This window comes from Bos grunniens, chromosome 8 (genome assembly GCF_055505025.1).
Source record: "Bos grunniens cultivar Pamir isolate PY7600 chromosome 8, Bosgru_T2T1.0, whole genome shotgun sequence".
Lineage (NCBI taxonomy): Eukaryota > Metazoa > Chordata > Mammalia > Artiodactyla > Bovidae > Bos > Bos grunniens.
In genome coordinates this window covers 27,446,650-27,473,710 of record NC_141172.1, presented here as the reverse complement: position 1 = coordinate 27,473,710, position 27,061 = coordinate 27,446,650, and the positions used below count along the sequence as shown (strand labels likewise).

General features: G+C 40.6%; 1 protein-coding gene across 13 annotated transcripts in view; it reads left to right on the top strand.

Moving 5' to 3' along the window:
* Positions 1-2,912: 2,912 nt before the first annotated feature.
* The window catches only part of SNAPC3 (small nuclear RNA activating complex polypeptide 3), a 49,308-nt gene continuing 25,159 nt past the window's right edge, over positions 2,913-27,061 (top strand). For all 13 annotated transcript variants that reach the window (XR_015169527.1, XR_015169520.1, XR_015169519.1 and 10 more), the window contains exons 1-5: positions 2,913-3,244; positions 3,906-3,983; positions 12,991-13,075; positions 19,121-19,225; positions 22,488-22,637. Coding sequence is in view for 3 of the 13 variants with exons in the window: in XM_086415054.1 (XP_086271180.1) it covers positions 2,943-3,244; positions 3,906-3,983; positions 12,991-13,075; positions 19,121-19,225; positions 22,488-22,637 (720 nt within the window). In the remaining 10 variants the exon portion in view is untranslated. The remainder of the gene's footprint in view (positions 3,245-3,905; positions 3,984-12,990; positions 13,076-19,120; positions 19,226-22,487; positions 22,638-27,061) is intronic.

Genomic DNA, 27,061 nt, shown 5'->3' with positions numbered 1-27,061 from the left:
GAAACTACTAAACTCTGCTGTCGTAATGCAAAAACAGTCATAAACTTTACGAAATCAAATAAACATGACTGTGTTCCAACAGAACTTCTATTTCAAAAATCAGTGGTGACGCCATTCAAGTGAGGAAACGAATGCTCAAACTTTGGGAGCTCATGTCTCCCTATTCCTACTTTTCAACCAAGAGCCATGATTTTGGTTTATGCTACCACTATCCCATCTCTCAACTCTTTGCGACCCCATGAACTTGTAGCCCACCAGGCTCCTCTGTCTGTGGGATTTCCCAGACAAGAATACTGGAGTGGATTGCCATTTTCCTTCTCAACTAATGCTACCATCTCAACTTAGTGGTTGGTTCCAACATCCACAATTGGGAAATCTTAGTTTTTTTGTTTCTGTTTTTCTCTATCAGAAATCATACAAAGCTCACCCAGATTTATAAGGACTCTTTCCTGCAATGGTAGACTCTTTCTACCTCCTTTCTGCTTTTGTCTGGTCCTAGAGTTAGGTCTAACAATAGTCCCATTTTCTGCCAAATTTGCCACAGGGCCAGAAGCTGCCTTTGTCCCAGCTATGTTAGCAGAGAAAAAACTTCTTCTAAACTTTTATATTGTCATTTGGGGCCTGTGAATTAAACGGACAAAAGACGAATTAACAAGAGTTCACAGAAAAATGTGACTCTAGGAGGCAGTTAGAATTTGGGCTTTTGTACTATCTTAACAGGATGAGGGGAAGGGGAGCAGGCAGTTTCAGGAAAGCAAACGGCTTTCAAGTTCTCCTTAGGAGAAGTGAAGGAAGATACAGCTTTATGACCATGTATGCCTGTGATGCCCTCTAGCCCACCTTCTCTAGTTGTGAAAGTGAAAGCCGCTCAGTCCTGTCTGACTCTTTGCGACCCCATGGACTATACAGTCTATGGAATTCTCCAGGCCACAATACTGGAGTGGGTAGCCTTTTCCTTCTCCAGGGGATCGTCCCAAATCAGGGATCTCTAGTTGTGGGAGGGGATTTATGAAAATGGAGTCCTTTGGGAAGTCTTCACATTTAGTTAGATAATGGAGTTCTGAAAAAAATTCAATTCTCAAATGCCTTCAGCTCAAAATAATTTTTATGCTGCAGAGGCTCTTCCAGACTCCTTCAGCTTTATTCTGCAGAGGGGCCTCTGATGAGAAGACTCAAGGGAAAGCTGAGTGGTACTCACCACTAATCCTTCCCTGAAGTGAAGTCGCTCAGTCGTATCCGACTCTTTGCAACCCCGTGGACTGTAGCCCACCAGGCTCCTACATCCATGGGATTCTCCAGGCAAGAATACTGGAGTGGGTTGCCATTTCCTTCTCCAGGGGATCTTCCCGACCCAGGAATTGAACCCAGGTCTCCAGCATTGCAGGCAGATGCTTTAACCTCTGAGCCACCAAGGAAGCCACAATAATCCTTCCCTACTTGACCCTGAGATCCACACAGCTCAAGATGCAGTTCCAAAATGAACCATCTTTCCCTGCGGTGTTCCATCCGGCCCCACCCCTTCCCACTGCTTCTCAGGAACCATCCTCATCTACACTTCCGCTTCAGAGAAAATGTTACTGAATCCCTGAATATATGTTAGAGTTCTTCTACCTGAAACTGTAACCTCATTCTCTGGAATAAAGGGATTTGGACCAAGGTTTACAGGCCCTGAAAAGACTAATTGTACTCAGATTGGAAGAATTCAACTCAAACTAGCTAAAGATGAAAGAAATCACAGGCTTACAGCATGGCAAGTTTAGGGGAGAAGACGACCTTAGCCCCACTATTCCAAGTCATCCAACTTCTGTCTGTTTTCTGCCTTTGCTTACTTAAACCCTTGGTTCCCCCTGCCCCCAACCATTCCAGTGGCTGACACAAGCTTTGTCTAGGGTACCTCCTTAAGTCCTAAATATGGAGAGTTTTTTTTAGTTTATAGATAAAAGTCCAGCGATTCTGACCTTGCTTCTGTTAACTAGCAGTTAACTCCTTCCTCAAATAGCACAATGGGGATGATAAATACCTGCCTGGAAAGGGTGTTGTTGGAGTTCTCCCCTACACTGGCAAGTGGATTTTTTTTTTTTTTTTTCAACAGCCATCTGTATTTTTTACAATTTTAATTGGAGAATAAATTGCTTTACAATGTTGTGTTGATTTCTACCATACATCGACATGACTCAGTCATAGGTATACAAATGTCCGCTGACTTGAACCTCCCTCCCTCTTTGCACTTCATCCCACTGCTCCAGGCTGTCACAGAACAGGGGGTTTGAGCTCCCTGTGTCATACAGCAAATTCCCACTGGCTATCTATTTTGCATATGGCAATATATATGTTTCAATGGTACTCTCCCAATTTGTCCCACCCTCTCCTCCCCCCACCCCCTTCACAAGTCTGTTCTCTTTGTCAGGCTGTCGGATTCTTTACCACTGAGCCACCACTGGGCCACCTGGGGCCGTTGGTGAGGTTCTAAAGGAACTGGATCTGGAGAGCTGGTTGTGTCCCAAGTCTCTCAGACTCTGGGGCACTGAGGCAGCAGCGCAACTCTTGAACCCTGGAGTCAAGGAAACGTCCTGAGCCCTGGGGCCGAGAAAAAAGGAAGAGCGAGACCAAAGGGCATGTCAGCGCCGCCCTGCTCCGTAGGAGAGCGATGCTGCCTAACGGTGGGGGCTGAGAACCCAGCCACTCTGGCCGCAGCAAACAGCCGCAACGGCTCAGCTGTGCGAATGAAGCGGAGAACAATGCGCTCAAACCCTGCACGCGGAGGCTTGCGGTACCCCGCCCAGGGCGGGTCCGACTCGGAGCCTGCCGGGAAATGTAGTGTCTAAAGCTTCGCCAGTGCAGCGCGGCTCCCCGCCATACTGAGTCACGCGCAACTACAGGTCCCAGCACGCCCCGCGAGGCCTTGATCAGCCGCTGTTCGCAGGGAAGGGAGTGGGGCGAACATGGCTGAAGACAGCCGAGGCGACCCAGCGTGCGGTGGAATGGATGGCAGGAAGGACCCGGTCCCCAGCAGTGGTGGCTTTAACTTTCCAGAGTACGAGTTTCCTGAGCTAAACACGCAGGCTTTCCATGTGGCCGCCTTCGGGGAGCTGTGGCGTGGCCGGCTGCGCGGGGAAGAGGACCTGTCGCTGAAGGACCTGTCGGGGGGCCGAGAAGTCACCGACTCCGGCTGCGAGGATGCCGCCGTGGCCCGCGATCTGGGCTGCAGCCTGGAAACGGCAGCGGAGCTGAGGGCGGTGTGCGGGTGAGTGCGGGGCCGAGGAGACTCTTGCTGTTTGGAGTCATCCGGGGTGCAGCCTTACTTCTGGGCTCCCCCAGGACTCATCCTTGGGCTGGCCTATGGTTTACTCCCCGGAGTAGAAGGGCCGCCCTATCAAAGCTTTCCCGGAACAACGGGAGAAGTCCAGCGAGGGGAATGCACGATTTCTTCTAGTTGGAGAGAAGGGACGAGGCAGCTGCATCAAAGATTAATTTTTCTATTCACTAGTTTTTAAAGTGCTTATTAATATAGGAAAGTAGTCAGAGTAGCTGCGACGTGTATCTGTCATTGACAGACACTTTGACGACGGAGGAACCTTAGTAATGATGAGACTGGAAGGAGATTTAACCACAACAGTGTTAAAACCTTGATTGCCTGTGGTCTCTTTTGGGGATCTTTTGAGTATGCCATTACTAAGATTTTCTTCAAAGTGTCTTATTTTTGGATGAAAATATAAAAATCAGTAACGATCTTTTTCTCCATTAAACAATATTGGCCGACTTCAGTCAGCCATGTATCCTTTTCATTAATAGAGTATCGGCGCAGAATTCGCCTTTAATTCTCGCTCTCTGATTATTCAGTGATGTATTTGGGACACAACCCAAATGGTTGCGTGATTGCTTTTTTGTGTGTGTTTTTGTTTTAGTCTTGATAAACTGAGGTGCCTTGAAGAAGGGGAGGATCCAGAAGTCATCCCAGAAAATACTGACCTGGTGACTTTGGGGTATGGAGGACTTAACTTTTATTACAAAATACTTATTTAACTATTTTTTTCAACATTATATTATTCAGAAGTTGACAGTATGGTATTGTTATCATGTGTGTGCTTAGTCGCTCAGTCTTGATCTACTCCTTGCGACCCTCTTCCCCACCCCCTGCCACCCCCAAATGTCAACTGCTGTTGACATTTGGCCCTATTTGATTTAGCTGTATGTAACTGAGGTAGCTGCTGTGTGTCTTTTTCTATTGCTTAACTGTTACGGTAAGTTGCAGATCTGATTCATAGCTAAATACATCAGTGTTAACTCCTAAAAGTATCATTCTCCTACTAAATCAGAGAAGTATTATTATACCTAAGAAAATTAACAGTTGATGCATTCCCTCTAATATCTACTCCATATTCAAATTTGTGTTTATTTTTAAATGTTCACAAAAGTACAGTTAATCTGCTTAGATTTTTGGGTGCAAGCTAAATACTCTGATGGTGTGGTAAAAGGACTAAGTTTTTTTTAAATTTTCTGTCAGATCTATACATTTGTAAAATAGGATAAAAATGAATTACTAGAAAAATGAAGTTAAAAGATAAGCACGGTAGAACTCCAGGATTTTTATTACTAAATTCAACTGTAAGATTACTGTCATATAAGTGTGATCATTTCTAAATGCTTCCTCTCATTATACTAATTGGATAACAGATGGCTCAGAGGTCAGTTCTGCTCTGCCAGCCGTATCTTGAGAAACGCTGCTCTATGATGATACTGTTATAGGGAAGCTGCATGTAATAGTGAAATTTGTAATTTCCAGTTTGTAACCTGCCTACTTCACACCATCTCAGCGATGTTGTCATCCTTTATCCTATCCTTTCTGTTGTCACCCTCAAAAATTTACTCAGGCGATTTGACTCTATCTTGTTTTTTTTTTTTTTTTTGTAATTGCCAAATCAGTTTCTTTTATGCCTGTTGCTGATGTTTACATTAGCAACACTTGGAGCACTGTAAAAGGTTCCTGTCTTTTCTTCTGACTTCCCCATCATGTTATCACCTAAGTGTGCTCATTTGCTGAGAAATTGTCAATGGCTCAGCCTCCCCTCTATGGACGAATTACAGATTCCTCACTCAGATTCCTCATTTGAAACCTTCCACATAGCCCAAATCTGCCTTTCTTGATACATTTTCAACCATTTTCTCTTTCAGTGGCTCAGGATGCACATGGCCCCTCTCCCAGCGGAACCCTACTCTTTTTTTGAGTCCCTAAGATTCCTTTCCACATCTCTGCAACCTATCTGTCTCCATTAGGGAGTAGATGCTCTTGTAATGTCTAGAGCACTTCTAACATTCCTAAAGTATTTGAAGACTCATTCAGAGTCCAGCTCCTTCATCTTTGAATTGCCCTTAAGCCTATAGTACTGCTTTGCTCCAGTTAGTGCCTTTGAACTGTTGTTGATTGATTAGTTGGATTTTTTTTTCGTATAATGCATATCTGATTGTGTCACTCTCTTTTTTAAAACCTTTGTTCTTAAATGGATCACAGAGGCCTCTATAGAAGGGATCTTGCTGACCTTTTCAGCTCTATGTGCTCCAGCCATGTTACACTTCTTCTGTTCCTAGAATGTGCTCTCTCGTCCTAGATCTTTGCCTAGAACACTCACGATTCCTTATCCCTGGGTCTTGCTGACTTCTGCTCATTTTTCAAGTGTTAGCTGAAGGACTGTGGACTCTATCTAGCTTCCCTGTTATGTTCATGTGGTCCCCAATTCTTCTCTATCGAAATATTCATCACACTTATTTAATTTTTTGTCTTCTAGACTTAAAAGGTCCATAAACAGTGTCTGTCACATGCACTGCCATGTCCCCCATACCTAGAATTTTGGCATATAATAGGGAGTCAGTAGATATTTGTAGAATGAGTGGGATAAATGAAACTTGTATGAACCTAAGGAAGTGATTTTTTTCTGAGATTGACTAAAAGAAAGTCAATGGTAATTATAAAGTAGGCTTTTTTTGGCTATAATGACATGCTCATTGGCTTATAATGACTTTATTAAGCTATATGAAATGGTAATTTTCAGACTACTTCACACACTGGCTATTTTCTGTTACTAGAGTCAACTGAATCACCTTGGTTGTCTTCTGGTCCCTTCCATGGGAAATTTGAGTAGAATTATATGTGTAATCAGGAGAAGGCAATGGCAACCCACTCCAGTACTCTTGCCTGGGAAATCCCATGGACGGAGGAGCCTGGTGGGCTGCAGTCCATGGGGTCGTGAAGAGTTGGACTCAACTGAGCGACTTCACTTTCACTTTTCACTTTCATGCACTGGAGAAGAAAATGGCAACCCACTCCAATATTGTTGCCTGGAGAATCCCAGGGATTCTGGGAGCCTGGTGGGCTGCCGTCTATGGGGTCGCACAGAGTCGGACATGACTGACGTGACTTAGCAGCAGCATATGTATAATCTAATGCAAAAGGAGTTAGTGCAGCATTTCTTAGCTGGGATTATTTTGATGTACTTTAAAACATATTTAAAATAGAACTAATATTAATCTAAACAGTACCATAAGTAAATCAGACTTACTCAAAAAGCCAAAAATCTGTATCTGTGCTTTCTTTTCCCCTCCTAAACCTTCCTTTCTTCTCCCTACCAATAAATTAAATACATAAAAGGAAAAACAGCACCTAAGTACATGACCCCTTGATTATGGCATAAAATACATTTCTAGCACTTATTTTCCCCGAAGGAGCTACTGGACTCCTTTTTATGTATGTTAAGAGGAAAAAGGCAGTTGATAGACTGCTGCTCTCCCTGATCCGTAGCAAGCTGAATAACTTATCTTCAGCATTTTTGAAATTTTTATTACTACTTAAAGAGATTTTAATTCCTAGGAATAAGAGAGTTGTTACTATATGGGTGCTACTGAAACTTGTCACCCCAGAAGGTTAAGCAACATTGTTTTTAATTCAATAGCTTGTAAATAGAATATTTAAAAATATAATCTAAGAAAAATTTCCAGAATTGGGAAGAAAACCCAAATCTACAAATTAAAAGGTCTCACTGCTTACCTAGGAAAATTAACCCAGAATTATCAACTCTATAACAAAAATGCAAATACCAGGCCTTTCTTCCCAATTTCTAAAAAACAGACAAGCAAAAAAACACATCTCATAATGAAAAAAAACAGCTAATATAACAAAATATGTATAATTAGGAAATGTAATAGAATTGAGGCCATAGGCATCAGTTTTTCTACAGCCTTATGAAAGTAGTTTAGGCTTACAAAACAAAAACCTTGAAGAGACAATAAACACATCTAAAATAAAGTAATCCAGAGAGACTAAAAATAAGTGGTGGGACAAATGTATATCAGATGAATGGAAAGAAATTGAGCAGATGTAATTAATGGTTTTGATGGACTTCCCAGGTGGCGCCAACGTAAAGAAACCGCCTGCCAATGCAGGAGACGTAGGGATGTGTGTTCAGTTCCTGGGTTGGGAAGATCCCCTGGAGAAGGGCATGGCAACCCACTCCAGTATTCTTGCCTGGAGAATCCCATGGACAGAGGAGCCTGGCAGGCTGCAGTCCGTAGGGTCACACAGAGTCAGACATGACTAAAGCAACTTAGCACAGGCACACAATAGTCTTGATATCAGAATAATAAAGTTCAAGGCTCAAAAACATTACACCTGACAAAGGACACATTTTAACGCTAAAAACCACAAACCACAGTTAAGAGAAAATATTTATATATACACCAAATAATATAAAACAACCATAGGGAATATAAGCTTTATAAAATAAACTATAGGGGATATAAGAAATTAGCTAGAAATGCATTAACAATAGGGCACCTTAATATACTAATCTCAGCACAAGACAGATCAACTGAGAGCTCTAATCAGTAGGATATGTCTTATGGATATGGATATATATATCTATATATATAATATATACATAAAATTTATAACCTGTGTTAGAGACTACCTGGCACATTCAGAAGAATTGGCTCTATATTAGGTCACAAAGGAAAAATCAGTACCATACATAGAGTAGAAATATAAACAACACTCTGATTACAACAAAGTAAAGCTAAAATTTACTCAAAAAATGGGCCATTCCAACATGGAACTGTTCTAACGGGGCTACTGTTCCAACATGGTAAAATATGTATGCCTTAGTTGTAAAGCTAGTATCTTATTTAATAGAGAAGCATTAAAGCAGTACAGGTATTCTTACTAAGATCTGGAGTAAGGCAAGCATGCCTAGTATCTCCACTTACTTTGCAGCCTTGTACTGTTGGATTAGCCATGCAGTTTGACAAAAGAAATCAGTTAGAAACGTAAGAGTAGATGAAGAAGAAAAATTAGCTCTATTTGTGAATGATAAAATGGTATTACCTGGAAAAGAAATAAGTGCTAAAACAGGCCAAAAACGAAAGAATTTAGTGTTAGGGTAGGATACAAAGTTGATATATAAAAAATAATAGCCTTCATATAAACAATAAACAACTAGAGGACATAATGGTGGAGAAAATTCCTATTTACAGTAGTCAGAAAGATTAAACACTTAAGAATACATTTAACAAGAAATGTGTAAAGCTGAGGTAAACAAAAATTGTAAACCTTCCTGAAAGACTCAGAAGAAATCTTGAAAAAAATTGAAAGATATCCTCTGTTCTTTGAGAGAAATATTCAGCTTTATGCTGTTGTCAGTTCTTTCTAAGTTAATTTACAGATTAAGGACAATCCCAATAAAAATACCAAAGTATTGGTTCCTTCATGGAGTTAAGACAGTTGATAATAAATTTCATATGGAATATTTGCAAGAATAACTAGGAAAAATTGGGTGGCGGGAAGAAAATTGTGACTTTCTAGTAATTTTGCTACATATTAAAATATACGACAAAGTCTTTATAATTAGAATAGTTACTAGCTCATGAGTAGACAAATAGACATTTAGAATAAAAGAGAAAGTCCAGTTAGATTCAAATGCATATGGGAGTTTAGTATGACACTGTACACAAGAATAAACTCCAAAGGGACTGGGATCAAAATGTAGAGAATGAAACATACCTACCTTGGTATAGTGAAAGGCTTTCTAACTGTGATTTAAACCAAGAGATAATAAAAGGGAAAGATTGATAAAATTGACTACATAAACATGTAAATTTTTGCATGAGAAAAAAAAGCACCATAAAGTCAAATGCTGCCAAACTTGGAGAAAATAACCCTAATACATAAGCCCTTAAAAGTTAAGGGACAAATACCAAAAACCCAAAGGGAAAATGGGAAAAAGATACGAATCAATAATTCACACATACAAAAGGATCAAAATGATTCACAAACATGAAAAAATGTTCATGCATATTCATTATTAGAGAAATGAAAGTTAAAATGACCTTTTTTCTCTTATTGTTGTTGTTTGCTAAGTTGTGTCTGACTCTCTGCGACCCCATGGACTATAGCCCACCAGGCTCTTCTGTCCATGAGATTGTCCAGGCAAGAATACTGAAGTGGGTTGCCGTTTCCTATTCCAGGGGATCATCCCAAGCCAGGTCTGCATTGACAGGTCTGTTCTTTATTACTGAGCCACGAAGGAAACCCTTTCTCCTATTAGACTGGCACAAATGTTAAAATACACATTCTTTTGAGGAGGCTGAGGGGAAGCAGGCATTTTTATACCTTCCTGATGGAAACGTAAACTGATGACAGCGCTCCTCTGGGGAAATCTGGTAATGCCCGACACAAAGTTACCCAGGCACTTAACTTTTGACTCAGCAGTCCAACTTCTAGCATTCTCTGCTGAAGATACACCTCTAACAATATGAAAGTATATTATGCACAAGGTTATTCGTTACAGCATTGTTTGTAACTGCAAATATTTGAAATATCCTAAATACACATATGTAGGAGAATGTCGAAGGAATTATATTGGACATCCACAAGTGGAGTATGGTACAGCTGTGCTAAAAGATGAGGAAGGATGAACCAATAGATTTCTAGGCAATACTGATTTGTGAAAAAAAAGCAAAGCCCAAAAGCATATGCTCCCCTTTATGTAAGAAATATTACTGAGTATCAATTTATTGGCTCTCATCTAAAAATGTTCCCTTGTTGCCTGCTCTGTAAAAATGAGTCTCAGCTCTTTAAATATTTTTCCTTTCCCAGCTGGCACAGTATTAAGTAAGTTTTGTCAGTAAAGGGCACAGGCTAAACTTTAGTGAGGACAGAGTTTTGCTTCTTGGTCCAGTGTTTAGCAAGGACCTGCTGCGCTTCCCAAGCACCCAGCTCCTGTGTTACCAGGCAGTCAGGAACACAGCTGCTTTCTCCGCCACTCCACTCCACTTGAAACCTCCCTATAAAAGCTTTTCCTGGCACCCTTGCGGGCAGATTTCCAGCAGTTTTCACTGATGTACCCTAGCAACTTCTCTGACATTCAGCAAGTCACAGCCATTCCCCCTCCTACAAGGTCTGGATCTGAGTCCTGGGGGAAGAAAAGGGAGCCGCCTTTGGGTTTTCTTTCTTAGCACAAGGGAGGATACGCCTTGCGTATCCTATTCCTGCTATTCCTGTATTCTCCAGATTTCCTACTTCTTATTTGCCATTCCCTCATCCCTCAGTCCTAAGTTAATAATTCATTAGATTAAGCTTTGTCTGGTTACTGTTTGGGCTTCCCTGGTGATTCAGACAGCAAAGAATCCGCCCACAGTGCTGGAAACCTGGGTTTGATTCCTGGGTTGGGGAGATCCCCTAGAGAAGGGAACGGCTACCCACTCCAGTATTCTGACCTGGAGAATTCCATGGACTTTTTAGTCCATGGGATCGAAAAGAGTCGGACACAACTGAGTGATTTTCACTTTCACTTAGCTACTGTTTAATTTTTTTCTCCTAATTGAACTCAGACTGATAGAAAAAGTAATCTAAGAAAATTTGTAGGTATCTATGTATTTGAACAAAACAAAGTAGAGGATAAATCAGAACTGCAGAGGTTTGTGGCCCACAGTGGGTAGATAGGAGAGTGTTGGAAAGAAAGGAGGGAACAGGTACAGGTTAGTGGTCCAGACAAAGAAGGAATGACACTTCTCTAAATACATATACTTTTTATAACTCTTTTATAACTCTCTTAGAACCATAGTAGTGGTTCACATATCTTTTACACACCTCAAAAGTAATCAGACAATTAAAACCAGCCAGGATGTTGGGGGAGACTGAAGTAGTTAGTCTAATTGTGTTACAAGTAAATAGCATAACAACACTGAAGAGAATTAGGAAAAAAGATCTAATCTGATTCTGTACAAAAGCATACTTTGATTCAGTGTTGTAAGGCTGAAGACAAGAAGAACTGTTCATGATTTGTGGTTTTCACAGGGGTGTTAGCAGGTTAGCAGTTCTGAAACCATGTATTTTAAAGAACCAAACACTTAAGCAAATAGATTTAGATACAGAGAGCTGCGTTTCTCACTTGTGGAGAAAAATTGTAAACAAGGAAAGGTTGAAGGCTAAAATGAATCCTGTGATTCTTGGGATTAGAAGTATTACTTTAAACCATGGATTTAAAAATACATAACAGAAAAACACAAAAACACAGCTGTGTGTACATGTGTGGTTTAGTGTATTTTTCCTTTGAGGCTTCCCTGGTGGGTCAGTCGTAAAGAATCCACCTGCCAGTGCAAGAGACGCGGGTTTGATCCCTGGGTCAGGAAGATTCTGTGGAGGAGGAAATGGCAACCCACTCCAGTATTCTTGCCTGAAAAATCTCATGGACAGAAGAGCCTGGCAGACTGCAGTCCACGGGGTCACAAAGAGTCAGACTCGACTGAACACACACACAGTATGTTTCCTACTCTGCTGAGAGTCCTGGAAGCAGTGACTGCAGGGACAGTGAGAATGCCTCATGCTCAGATACAAGTCTCTAAGCCTTTCCAGTGAAGGAACTAGGTCTCCTAGCAGGAGTGGCTGATTTAGGGCTGAGACATGAAAATGCTGAAGGGTGAGCCTTGAGCATTTTATGGCACCATAAAATAAGGAAATGGTTAAATAGGAAAAACAAAACTTTTGAGAACTTGTTGATAGAACAGGAGCTTCTAATGGCCAAAGCTAGAATAATTTGAACAACCGAATAACAATACTAATACTAATACCAATACAGATTTCAACCTGTAGAATAAGGTAAGTATTTATGAATTCGTACTAATACAAGTAACCAAATAAATAAATGGGAAGAAAGAGGTAATATTCATAATACCAGTAAATGAATGTTAAAGGAGAAAATAGAGGATCATTGTTAGGCATAAACCACAGTAATACATGTTGCAGACGAAATCTACTAGTGAATGATAAATTACTGGATGAAAGTTTCAAGAGTAACAAGATTTGCATAGTCTCAAAGTATCTCCCCCCCATCCCCCAAAGACTTACCAGGTACAAAGGAAAAGAAAATATCTTTCTAGTGTGGGAACCTGGCAGATAGGAACTTAAACAAGCTAAGTATCTCCAGGAATAAGATATTAATATTATGAATGACATTGTTAACCTCATGATGATACAGTGAGGACATGATCTTATGGTATTCTTGCCCAAAGAATATAAGCTTACTCCAATTACAAGGAAACAGCAATTAAGGACATCCTACAAAATCACTGATTAGGGTTTTTTCAAAGTGTCAAGATGATGAAAGACAGACTGAGGAACTTTAAAAGACTGGAGGGGAAAGGAGAAATAAAAAAGTGTTTGCATAGGATCCTGAGACAGATAAAAGAAGCACTAAACTTAATAATTGGTGAAATTTGAAAAAGTTTTATAGTTAATAATACTGTATTAATGTTAATTTCCTGGTCTCAATAATCTCTGAACAGGTAAGATGTTAACAGGGAAAATTGGGTAAGAGATATAAGGGAACTCTGTAATATTTTTTCAGCCTTTCTTTAAGTCTAAAATTAGTTCAGAATAAAAAGCTAAATAGTAAAGATATTTTTGAAGCCCTGCAAAATATTGAAGTCTGATTTTTCTTGTAACAGGGTTAGAAAGAGGCTTCTGAAACACCGGGAAGAAACCTTAAGGATAGATCGAGCCTGCAGACAAGAAACATTTGCTTACGAGATGGTAAATGTCCTGTCTTTTCCACCTTTTCCCATGAAACAAAATCTCTTTCTTGGCTGTTACCCATAACTGTATGGTAGTTTACATTGGATATGGTTAGCTAGAAACAAATGAGAGAACCTTCACTGGGACTAGTAGGAGAAAAAGACGCATAAAATTCAGGTGGTGGGGAATTCCGTGATAGTCCAGTAGTTAGGACCCCACGCATTCACTACCTGGGGTGTGGGTTTGCTCCCCTGTTGGCAAACTGAGATCCTGCAAGTCGTGCAGCACAGGCAGAAAATAAGAAAGTTCACGTGATGGCACATTTTCCTCTCAATGCTCGGCCTTTATTTTTGTCTTTACTTTGGTCTTGCTCTATTAGGCTAATTTCATGCCTTTCACCACCCTATTTCTGATGTTTTTGTTCTGCTCCTGGTTTTGGTCTGTAGTGTGTGCTCAGTGGTGTCTGACTCTTTGCAACCCTGTGGACTGTGGCCCACCAGACTCCTCTTGTCCATTGAATTTTCCAGGCAAGAATACTGGAGTGGGTTGCCATTTCCTTTTCCAGGGGATGTTCCCAACCCAGGAACTGAACCCATGTGTCTTACATCTCCTGCACTGGCAGGCGGGTTCTTTACCACTGCACCACCCATTCTTTTCTAATCCATTGTTTCTTAGGTAAAACCCTCAGAATGACTTAAGATGAATACCGAGGAATTTACATAACATGAAATTTAACATTTTAACCGTTTTATTAGTTTAGCTGTGGGTTTTTCATATATGGCCTTTATCATGTTGAGTAAGTTCCCTTTAGTTCCTATTTTATTTAATGATTTTATCAGAAAGGGTATTGACTTTTGTAGAAATTTTTATTTTTTTTTTGCATCAGTTGGGATGATGCTTTTTTTTCCCATCATTCTGTTTGGTGATTTGTTATGTTGAAATACCCTTGCATCTTCAGAATGAGTCCCCCTTGGCTTTGTGACATGCAGTCCCTTTTATATGCTGCTGAACTTGATTTGCTAGTATTTTGTTAAGTTTTATCTTTATATTCATAAAGGATATTGACCTGTAGTTTTCTCACAGTGTCTTTGTCTGACTTGGGTATCAGAGTGTGCTGATCTCATAGAATAAGTTAGGAAGTATTTTCTCCTTTTCAGATTTTTTGGAGGACTTTAGGAAGGATTGATAAATTCACATGAAGCCATCTAGTCCTGGGCTTTTCTTTGTTAGGAGGTTTTTAATTTTTGATTCAGTTTTCTTACTTGTTACAGTTCTATTCATACTTAATATTTTTTCTTGAGTCAGTTTTGATTATTTCTTTCCTTCTGCTAGTGTTGGATGGAGAAGGCAATGGCAACCCCCTCCAGTACTCTTGCCTGGAGAATCCCGGGGATGGGGGAGCCTGGTGGGCTGCAGTCCCTGGGGTCGCACAGAGTTGGACACAACCGAAGCCTCACAGCAGCAGCAGCAGCAGCAGCAGCAGCAGCAGCTAGCTTTGGGTTAAATTTTCTTTTTCTGGTTCCTTGGGGTATGCACTCGGAGAAGGCAATGGCACCCCACTCAAGTACTCTTGCCTGGAAAATTCCATGGACTGAGGAGCCTGGTGGGCTGCAGACCAGGGGGTCGCTAAGAGTCGGCTCGACTAAGCGACTTCACTTTCACTTTTCACTTTCTTGCGTTGGAGAAGGAAATGGCAACCCACTCCAGTGTTCTTGCCTGGAGAATCCCAGGGACGGGGGAGCCTGGTGGGCTGCCGTCTCTGGGGTCGCACAGAGTTGGACACGACTGATGTAACTTAGCAGCAGCAGCAGCAGCAGCAGGGTATGCACTTGGGTTATTGGTTTGAGATTGTTCTTTTCCAGTGTAGATGTTTAGAGCTAAAAGTTTTCCTCTTTCTACTGCTTTTGCTGCATCTTATTAAGTTTCTAATGTTGTGTTTTTGTTTCTATTTGTCTCAAAGTATTTTGTTATTTCCCTTGTGGTTTCTTTTTTGACCTATTGGTCTTTTAAGAGTGTATTGTTTAATTTCCACATGGAAATGTTCAGTGTTCTGTCTCAATGTTTGGAGTTCCTCAGTGGTAGTTTCTGTCAAATTCTTTTTTCTTGTGAATGGGGCATATTTTCCTGTTTGTGTGTTTTATAAGTTTTTGTTGAGAACTGGACATTCTGAGTGTGTTTTTTTCCTTGTTGAGGGCTAGAGCTCTTTTGAATTTTCCAAACTATTTTTCCAGTGTGTAGTCCTTGTTGTGTACAAGCATATCTCATTTTACTGCGCTTTATTATGCTTCGCAGGTAGTGTGGTGGTGGTTTTTTTTTTTTAAATTATGAAGGTTTGTGGCAACCCTGCATTGAGTAAGTCTATTTGGCACCATCTTTCCAACAGAATTTGCTCCCTTGATGTCTCTGTCACATTTTGATTATTCTCACAATATTTCAAACTACTTCATTAATATCATTCTTATTATGGTGATCTCTGATCATTAACATTACAACTACAGCTCACTGAAGGCAAAGAAGATAGCGTTTTTTATCAATCAAGTGTTTTTAATTATGGTTCCAGTCTGTACATTGTTTTTTGGGACATGATGCTATTATTACACACTAAATAAACTACAGCATAGTGTAAATATAACTTATGTGCATTGGGAAACCAAAAAATTCATATGACTTACTTTATTGAGATACTTGTTTTTGTGGCGGTCTGGAGCTGAACCCACAGTAGTTCAAGGTCTACCCATATGGTTGCTGATGTTTCTGATTAATTATCTCTAGTCAACCAGTGACCTGATCAAGATTTCCTTAAATGTATGACTCCACAAAGGGTCCTTTGTCTTCAAATTTTCCAGTTGATGCTGCTGGGGGAAGCCACTTGCTGGTAAGAGCATTGCAGAGAAGCAGCCAATTCTGACTCCATGTTGCAACTGTTTCTTTGACTTGCTTTTCATTGCTTTTGTTATTATAATCATGTGTAATGGATGCTTTAAAGGACCCTGCCCCTCAACCTGACTGTTAAAAGTGCCTTTTTTTCAGAACCCTGTCCTCCTGTAGATGGCAGGAAGGAAGAAATGAATACATCCCCCAACTGAGGCTTGCCGTTTTAGGAGATGTTTGCAAGATTAATGGCCTTTTTCTTTGCTTCCTCACCTCGCGCCATCTCTGATCTATAAAAGAACCTGGCATCAGACCCCAATAAGATGGTTATTTTGAGGCACTAGCCTGCCATCTTCTCACTCTGCTAGCTTTCTGAATAAAGTCATTTTCCTTGCCTCAACACCTCATCTCTCAGATTCATTGGCTTGTCATGGGGTGAGCAGAGCAAGCTTGGACTCCATAACAAGAGGGCCAGAACCAAGGCAAGCTTCTGCACCAGGGCCTCAGAGCATTGCCAGACCAACCACAGCATACTTACCTCTATTTTTTGGAGAACATGATCCCACATTGCTCATCATGGCATCAGCTACTTTTTCCAGGACCACAGGCTGCTATCTCTACATCTGCAGTGGGGCTAAGAGTGGGGCCTGGTAGTTGGTTTATACCCTCTGCTTACCTAGGAAACATCAGCAGCTGTTTTTCTTCATTGGGGCACTCACCTGGTTGATATAAGAGTTTGATCAGAGTCCAGCATGCCAAAATAGTTAATTCTAATCTCTTTCTGTCTTCATGGTTGCTTTGCTGGAGGGACTTAGCTTACTGTGCCTCTGTTTCCTACTGTGCCATTTTGCATGACATCACTCCCACCTACTTTTAAAACATCTTTTGCACCTTCTTAACCAGTCTACTCTGATGGCCTCTATTTTATAGTTATTGGGGCTCAAATGGTAAAGAATCTTCCTACAATGCAGTAGACTGGCATTTGATCCCTGATGGAGAGATCCCCTGGAGAAGGGAATGGGCCACCCACTGCAGTATGCTTGCCTTGAGAACTCCATGGACAGGGGAGCCTGGTGAGCCAAGCACATATAAAGGGAAGTGTGATGTTGTGATGGATTAAATGTGATAGCAAATTTGGAAAACTCAGCAGTGGCCACGGGACTGGAAAAGGTCAGTTTTCATTCCAATGCCCAAGAATGCTCAAACTACCGCACAATTGCACTCATCTCACACGCTAGCAAAGTAATGCTCAAAATTCTCCAAGCCGGGCTTCAGCAGTAGGTGAACCATGAACTTCCAGATGTTCAAGCTGGTTTTAGAAAAGGCAGAGGAACCAGAGATCAAATTGCCAACATCCGCTGGATCATGAAAAAAGCAAGAGAGTTCCAGAAAAACATCTATTTCTGCTTTATTGACTATGCCAAAGCCTTTGACTGTGTGGATCACAATAAACTGTGGAAAATTCTTAAAGAGACGGGAATACCAGACCACCTGGCTTGCCTCTTGAGAAACCTGTATGCAGGTCAGGAAGCAACAGTTAGAACTGGACATGGAACAACAGACTGGTTCCAAATAGGAAAAGGAGTGCGTCAGGGATGTATATTGTCACCCTGCTTATTTAACTTATATGCAGAGTACATCATGAGAAATGCTGGGCTGGAAGAAGCACAAGCTGGAATCAAGATTACCGGAGCAATATTAATAACCTCAGATATGCAGATGACACCACCCTTTTGGCAGAAAGTGAAGAAGAACTAAAGAGCCTCTTAATGAAAGTGAAAAGGGAGAGTGAAAAAGTTGGCTTAAAGCTCAGCATTCAGAAAACGAAGATCATGGCATCCAGTCCCATCACTTCCTGGCAAGTAGATGGGGAAACAGTGGAAACAGTGACAGGCTTTATGTTTCTGGGCTCCAAAATCACTGCAGATAGTGATTGCAGCCATGAAATTAAAAGACACTTACTCCTTGGAAAGTTATGACCAACCTAGACAGCATATTAAAAAGCAGAGACATTACTTTGCCAACAAAGGTCCGTCTAGTCAAGGCTATGGTTTTTCCAGTAGTCATGTATGGATGTGAGAGTTGGATTATAAAGAAAGCTGAGCACCGAAGAATTGATGCTTTTGAACTGTGGTGTTGGAGAAGACTCTTGAGAATCCCTTGGACTGCAAGGAGATCCAACCAGTCCATCCTAAAGGAGATCAGTCCTGGGTGTTCATTGGAAGGACTGATGTTGAAGCTGAAACTCCAATCCTTTGGCCACCTGATGCGAAGAGCTGACTCATTTGAAAAGACCCTGATGCTGGGAAAGATTGAGGGCAGGAGGAGAAGGGGATGACAGAGGATGAGATGGCTGGATGGCATCACTGGCTCAATAGACATGAGTTTGTGTAAACTCCAGGAATTGGTGATGGACAGGGAGGCCTGGCATGGTGCAGTCCATGGGGTCACAAAGAGTTGGACATGACTGAGTGACTGAACTGAACTGACTGAAAGATGTAATACTGTAGTAAAAACAGGGTTTTAGAGTGAAACATATCTGTATTTGCATTCTAACTGTCTGATTTACCCTGGGTAAATTGGTGAAGCTGAGTTTCATCTGTCAAATAACTCTCTTGATAATATGGAGGTGAAATTGCTCAGTTGTATCCAACTGTTTGTGACGTCATGGATTGCAGCCTGCCAGGCTCCTCTGTCCATGGAATTCTCTAGGCAAGAATATAGGAGTGGGTTGCCATTTCCTTCTCCAGGGATCTTCCCGTCCCAGGGATCGAACCTGGGTCTCCTGCATTGCAGGCATATTCTTTATTGTCTGAGCCACAAGGGAAGCTGTGATAATATGGAAGGAGTTATATAAAAGTGTTAATGACTGTAAATGTCAGTATTATACCAATGTTAGGTGATACTCCTATTTTATCATCAGTTGCTACGCACTTAGTGCCAAGCATCTTATTAGGTGCTTTATTTTACATTCCCAGAAACTATTCTGTAAAATAAATATTTTCTCTTTTTTTTTTTTACAGATGATGAAACTAAAGCTTAGTGAGGTTTTTTAAACAATTTTCTTGAAGTAGAATTAGGAGCTAAATCCAGGGCTGATGCAAGCCCTTGCTTATAGCCCTTATTCTACACTGCCTCTGATCTGGGTCACAGTGTCTGATTTTAATGTCTCTTATTGTTTTCTTTCTTTAGGAGTCACATGCTGTAGGGAAAAAGCCTGAGAATTCAGCAGACATGATTGAAGAAGGAGAGCTTATCCTATCTGTAAATATCTTTTACCCTGTGATTTTTCATAAGGTCAGTAGTAAAACCTTTTGGACTTTACAGATAATATGAGTGACTTTTACCAGAGAGTGTATTTAAACCTTATTTGAACCAAAATAAACACAAGCATATGCTGTTTTATATGACATTCTATTTTCTTGAGTTCTTTGTTTTACAAAGAATGTCATAAAGTCAGTTTTCATATAATCTCTTAAGTAATAGGATTATAGTTAGTGTTGGAATGTATACCTGATTTCTGTACTAGTAGCCACTGAAAGTTTGTAAATCTGCAGTGATTCTGATAGTATTATTTCTTGAGGGTTTTTTTTTTTTTTTGGTAGAAAAACTGGTTAAGGAGGGTTTTGTTTTGTTTTCACCAATTCAAAATTCTTGGGAAGTTATTGAACTAGCTAAGGACAGCTCTTCTTAGATGAAAATGCAGAAAGTTAGCAGGTCAGGGGTACCCAGGAATTTCTTAGGAATCTCTAGTAAAAAGAGCTCTATCGCAGTTAATATATTCTTAATTTCCCACATAGATGTATCATAAACTTTAATAAGATTTCATTGAAATATTACTGTACATAAATTGCACTTGTGAATAAACTTTTATGATTCATCTGTGGTATAGTTAGTTAGCACTAATTATTAGATTGGTACAAAAATAATTGTGGTTTCAGACTGTGAATTTTAAATCATTATAATTAGGCTCAAACATATCTTTATTAATCAAAATAGGAAACATTACAATCAACACATCTTGCCAATGAGAAATAAGTTTTTTTATTCCTGTAGCATAGAAATCCACACTTCAGGATTTGATGAACTCTTGGAAAGCATTTTCTTCCTCCTGCTGGTTGTGGAAGTGTTTTCCCTTTAAGAAGTTGTCAAGATGCTTGAAGAACTGGTAGTCAGTTGGTAGTCAGGTGAATATGGCAGGTATAAACATAAAATAAAACCTTGTGGCCCAGTTGATTCAACTTTTGAAGCATCGGTTGTGCGGTGTGTAGGCAGGCATTGTCATGCATAAAAATTGGGCCCTTTCTGTTGACCAGTGCTGGCTGCCAGTGCTACAGTTGCATCTCATCTATTTGCTGAGCATACTTCTCAGATGAAATGGTTTCACTGGGATTCAGAAAGCTGTAGTGGTCAGACCAGCAGCAGAACACCAGTGACCATGATTTTTTTTTGGTGCACATTTGCTTTGGGAAGTTCTTTGGAGTTTCTTCTCGGTCTGACCACTTAGCTGGTTGTCGCCAGTTCTCATATAAAATCCACTTTTTGTCCCAAATCACAATTTGATCGAGAAAGAGTTCGTTGTTGTATAGAATAAGGACAACAACACTTCAGAGAGAAAGGTTTTTTTGATTTTCAGTCAGCCCATGAGGCACCCACTTACTTTTTCACCTTTTTCACCTTTCCAGTTTGTTTCAAATGAGGAATAGCTGTAGAATGGTTGACGTTGAGTTCTTAGGAAACTTGTGTAGTTTTAAGAGGATCAGCTTCAATGATAACCCTCAACTGGTTTTTGTCAACTTTGGTGGCTGTCCACCATGCTCCTCATCTTCATGGTTCTCGTCTCCTTTGTAAAACTTCTTGAAGTTTTGCACTGCACTGTAAGTTTGTTAGCAGTTCCTGAGCCAAATGCATTGTTGATGTTTCAAGTTGTCTCTGTTCTTTAGAACCCATTTTGAACTCAAATTAGAGAATCACTCAAATTTGCTTTTTGTCTAACATCATTTCCATAGTCTAAAACAAATATAAAATAAACAGCAGGTAATAAGTCATTAGCAAAAAAAGAAAAGTGAGAAATGTGCAATAATGTGATGTATAACACAACCACGTTTATTTAAGAGTATATTCCAATATCAAACAACAAATTTCAACAGTGTAAAAACTGCAATTACTTTTGTACCAATCTAATACCCTGTTTGATTAAGATCCTAAATTATCAATCAAAGAAAACAAAGCAAAGCAAAACTAATAAGACCAAATGTCAGTAGTGTATAGATTCCTTGATTTCAGTAAGATAGCTTTCAGGACAATTTAAAAGTCAGTGAAATTATATTCCTAAGACTCTTCATATTAATGTCACTTTAGTAGCAACTTGGTTATAAATTTTCACTTAAACTAAAAAAAAGTTTTATTGCCACGTGTATTAGTCCATTCTGGCTGCTATAACAAAATAGCACAAACTGGGTGGCTTATAGGCAGCAGAAACTTGTTTCTCACAGTTCTGGAGGCTCAAAGTCTAAGATCAGGGTGCCAGCATCTGGTAAGCGCCCTCTCCCAGGTCACATCCTTTTTATAAAGGCACTAATCCCATTCATGAGGGGGTCCACCCTCATGACCTAATCACCCTCAAAGGCCCACCTCCTAACATCAGCACACTGGGCCTTAGGATTCCAACATGCAAATTTTGGGCAAATGTAAGCAGCGCAGCACCAAGTGTCTGTTGTACTCATAGGATTTTAATTTATGGAGGCGACTGAGTGACAGCACTAGAGACCAGTATCACTGAAAGATTTTCATTATTTACATTTCCTGGGGCTAAGAGTATGCCATGGCATGCAGCACCAAAGGGGCAGTACCAGGATCATTCAGGAGGCAAGGGGAAAGCACAGGCCACAGCCCTTACTGGTTTCCACAGGAAAGGCAAGGCAGAGCGGAGTAAGCAGTTTGGGACTGGCTAGCTTGAATAATTCCTGTGGGCTCTGGGCTGTGGGGCTGTCCTTGTTGTCTGGTACCTGGCTGTGGTTTGACATAGGACAGAGGAGAAATACTGACTTGGTATAATGAGAGTTGGATAGAGATAGTTTCAGAGTATGGGCTCTGGATCACAGGGGAGAGGTAAATAGCTGACAATTAGTTTGGACCTATAATTAATAGATGCTGGGACTTCCCCGTGGTAAAGAATCTGCCTTCCAATGCAGGGGACATGGGTTCAGTCCCTGGTCAGGTAGCTAGGATCCCACATGCTGTGGGGCTACTTAGCCCACATGCCACATCTAGAGAGAAGCCCTTGTGGCACAATGAACGATCCCACATGTCAGTCACAGGGAAGAGCCTACATACCGCAGCTAAGACCCGACACAGCCAAATAAATAAAATGAATAAATATTTTTAAAAGATCAATGCTGAGTGGACAAATGCAGAATCTAAGAAAACTCAGGACAGCATATTATGGGTATAACTTAAGATAACCAGTAACTTAATTTAGATCTGGTCATGACAGGATTTACAGTTGAATTGCTTTGTCTCTAAGTGAACACTGATTTATTTACTGTCTGACTCGTAGCACAGAGAACACAAGCCCTACCAAACGATGCTGGTATTGGGCAGTCAAAAGCTCACGGAACTGAGGGATTCCATTTGCTGTGTCAGTGACCTCCAGATTGGTGGGGAATTCAGCAACACTCCTGACCAGGCTCCTGAGAACATCAGCAAAGTAAGGTGATTTTTAAAATTTCTAACCATCATAGAACAGGAGAAAATAATAATCATAAGCTAAGGAAATAGGATTACAGGCTCATAAGCATTCCAGTAAATGCTTTCTTCTGTGCCATTCCATCAAGCTTATCCCTTCTTTTTATCATCAAGACCTTTTCAAAGATGAGGCTATATTTGGTTTTGATTTCATCTCCCATTTATTTCTCAACCATTCTTTGTACACTCTTCTTTCTAAGGGCACAGTACCAACCAATAGGTCTCTTTTCCATGTGCATACAACTTGATCTCACTGTAGCATTGGAATTTGCTGTTCACTCTCTCTTCTTTCAAACTCTGTATGAGTTTGTCTGTCATAACTGACCCTAGCAGAGGGTTGGAGTCCACCCAAGAGCATCACTGCCTACGGAAGAACCTTTCAACCCACGACAGAAGCAAATAGGGACATACCCTGTGACACTGGGCCTTGCTGGTACTTCCCAGGGTGCTGCTCTCAAAAGGACGGAGAAACCTTCCATACTTGCTGAAACAGGATAGAAAGGCAGACGGGCCACCCACAGTTTTCAGAAGGGATTGCTTACTCAATAATGTAGTAGGGCCTGGATCCTTCTGAATTTCATCACAGAGCAAGCTTGACCCAGTTCTATTAGCTGGTACAACCCTGGCAGAGGACCTCAGATTTACTGGCATATTTAAGAGGGACAGCATCTCCTGTAAGTCACTAAAAAGCCGTTTGGAACAATTAGTATGTCCAATAGAGTTTGGACATGAACCATTAGAATCTCTTTATGCTCATTCCTTTATCATCAGCCACATAAATGCCGTTATAACTTAGGTCTCATCTTAATTCTTATTCTAAATTCATCTCCTGGGCTTTCCCCCCAGTTTTAATTTTCATGGTTTTAAGTATACTCCAGTCTTTATGAATCTCTTTCTCTCTTGGTTTCCAAACTCATTCTTTGTAAGTGTCTACTGGACATTCTCATTAGCCTCAGTGCTGCGTGACATTTTTACCATGTCTCTATACTTGATACACCCTTCCACTTTTAAAGGTAACTGTTTTGTTCCTTCTGAAACTGCCAACATCTTTTCCTTATCACTCCCCCTCAGGTGCTATTTATTTCACTGAGAAAATACGTTATCAGAAAAGAATTTTCTGTCATCTCTCACCCACATTTACCCATCTGCCCATGCATTCTCCTTCCCACCTGTTACAGTGGATGGATTAAAACTGCTGCTATCAAAGCCAGTCTAGGTGTCTGCTAGATTCCAACCCCACTGCATAACCAAGGACTTTGTTCTTGTACTATCCCCTTTTTTCCTGCATCATCAGCTTTTCCCTTCTGTTGCCTGTCCCATCAGCACACAAATAGACTGTACTATCTCCTACCCTAAAACCTTCTCTTACCATGTATCTTCCTCTGGCTACCATCTCATTTTTCTGTTTTCTTCTCATTAAACTGACTCAAGAATCATGAATTAATAAGTGCCTCAGCTCATTGTTTCTCTTTTTCTCTCCCCTTTGTCCTACACGCACTCTTGTTCATCACCACTCCACCAAAATCACTTCATTGTTGTCGCCACAGATTCATTTCTCATCTTACTTGATCTCTAATCAGCACAACACAAGTAAATATTCCTTCTTCCTTGAACCACTTTCTTAACTTGGCTTTTAAGACATTACACCCGCCTCATTTTCTTCTTATCCGACTGACTTTTTTACTCCTCTGCTGGATGCTTCTGATCCTCCCAACCGGTGAATGTTACTAAGCCCTTTGAATCAAAGTGAACTTGTCCAGATTCCTAGTCCAGATTTGTTATCTCCAATCTCAGTATCTCCAAACTCCAGATTTATTTTTTCCAATTGCCACCTTGACCATTACTGAACGTCTAATAGCCACTTTAAACCTAGTATGTTCAGAAACAGACTCTAGTTCTGTCTTCCTCCTCAAATCTGTACCTTCCCCAGTGTTTCCATCTCAGTAAATATGCTCATTCTACACCTGGTTACTTAAGCCAACAACCTTGGAATCATCTTTGCCTCCTTTTCATCCCACATGGAAGGTGTCAGCAAGTGCTTTGGCTCTACTTTCAAATTATGTTTAGTATCTGTCCGTGTATCTGCTTCACAGGTAGCAGACTGAGAAACCACCGTCATCTCTTGCCTGAACTGTGGAGTAGCCTAGTGACCATTCCCGCTGCTCCCTTTCACACTTCTGTTTATCCTTTACACCAAGCCAGAATGATACTCTAAAGTATCAGGCAGACCCTGTTGCTTTTCAACTGGAAAGTCTATAGAGGCTTCCTCTTACATCTAGAATAAAATACAAAGTCCTTTTTGTGGTCCTGTCTGCCTCTGAACTTTATATCTTAACACCCTCTTTGTCACTTGTTGCCTTCACACCATGAGCCATTCTTGCTCTTTCTCATATATGCTGAGCAGGGTCTTGCTCAGAGCCTTTGTTTCTCTTGTTTCCTCACCTTAGATATTGTTTTTCACCCAGGTATTCAGATGGCTCACTCCTTCATTTCTTCATGTTTCTGATGTTGCCTTGACAAAGAGATCTTTCCCTCTCTTCCCCAGACTTGCTAATAACACTACCTAATGTTAAGTTATATGTTTGTCTGTCTTCTCTTGAACCATGAGGGTAGGGTCTTTGTTTTAGGAATATAGGAATACAGAGGAATTTAGAAATTAGGAATACAGAGGTGTATTTCTGTGATGATGTGTGGCACAGAGGAAGTGGTCAAGTCCTTGTTGAATAAATAAACGAACCAGAATACCTCAAGCTCAACGTTTAGTCTTGAACTCATTACTCTACCATCTCCCTTTTTCTTCAGATGAAACTCTCCTTTTCCATTCCTCTTTATTCTGCCTTAATAGCTCCAGACTCTGTTTTTTCCACTGCTGTGTGCTTTAGTTTGGGCCCTCAGTGTCTTCTCCAGGAACTATTATAGAGACTTCTTAACTGGTTTTCCCACCTTAAGACTGTCCTATACATGCCACTCAAGATGTCTTTTAAAAACAAATCAAATACCAAGAGGGAACTCTCTGGACATTGGGTAATTGTGATGTGTTGTTGTAGGTTTATCCTTGGTAACAAACGTATCATTCTGGTGAGTGGTGTTGATAATGCAGGCAGGCCGTGCATGTGTGCTGCATGGGAAACCTCTGCCTTCCTGTTTTATTGTAAACCTAAAACCGCTCTAAGAGAATAAAATGTTTAAAAAATTGATCCTATGATTCTCCAATCCAAACATCTCAGTGGTTCTCCATTGTCTGTAGTCTAAGCTCCTTAGGCTGACAAATAAGGCCTTTTGTGAAGTGTTTCACAAGTTAACTTTCTATACTAATCACCCGCCCTCCTTTTACACCTTAGGCTTCGGCCACAGTGACTTTATCTTCCTCAAGCATACCATACTGTTTTATGCCTCTGAGTGTTTGAACACGGGTGGGAAGCCCTTACTGTCACTTATGAGATTCTTCTTGAGGGTCCTCTGTTTGCCACTCTGGCATGTTTCATGTATCGATTCTAATGCTTTGTAATAATATGCGATACTATTTGATACGTTTGTCTGCCCCACAAGACTGGCTGTGTTCCAGTCTTTTTGGTGACTGGCATGGAGAGCAGCATACTTTCTGAGTTACATTGAAAATGGTTATAAGATACTGGGGTTCTTCAGGTTTGTCAGCTTGGTGCTTTTGGAGATAAACACTAAAGAGAAACAACTGGAATCTCAAGTCTGTATGCACACTAGGAAATAGAAGGTTTATCGTTTCTTTTAAAGGAGAAGCAATCTTATGCAAAGTTTCTCTACCCTATGAGAAAAAAAAAAAGGGTATAGCTATAAGTTTATAAGATGAGTTTAATAAGAAAAATATGAATTCACCTTCCTTATTTCATCCGTGTGATAACTGCTCGAAGCAGTGAGTCAGATCTGGGAATCAGTCTTAGCTCCAGGAACCCTGGGGAGTGTTTTTAACCAGACTTGTTTAGTTTAGTGTGTTTGTACATCAGCGCTCATGCCTTCAGCAGCTTTCTAACCAAGAAACTAAATGACCCATAGTCCTATTTTTAACTATTTACACATCTGCTTTTACATTGTTTCTCCCTCTTGCATGTATTAAAATAATATCCTCTTATTATTTAGCACTTATCATGTGTCAGCTGTATAATACACTAGTTGATAGTTCAGGATTTTTGGAAAGAATATCACCATTTTACAGGTAGGAAAAAGGTGGTCAGAGCACTGTTGTAAGTTAACCCTGTTGGGTCAGGAGTGGTGGAGGCTAGATTCAGACCATGGTCAACTTGCCTTCAAAGCCCCATGTTTGTTCTTTGCTGTGTTGGCACTATGCCTAGCTTTAGACATCTATCCCCTACCCTTTTGTTTATTTGGTGAACAAGCACTGCATGAAAACTT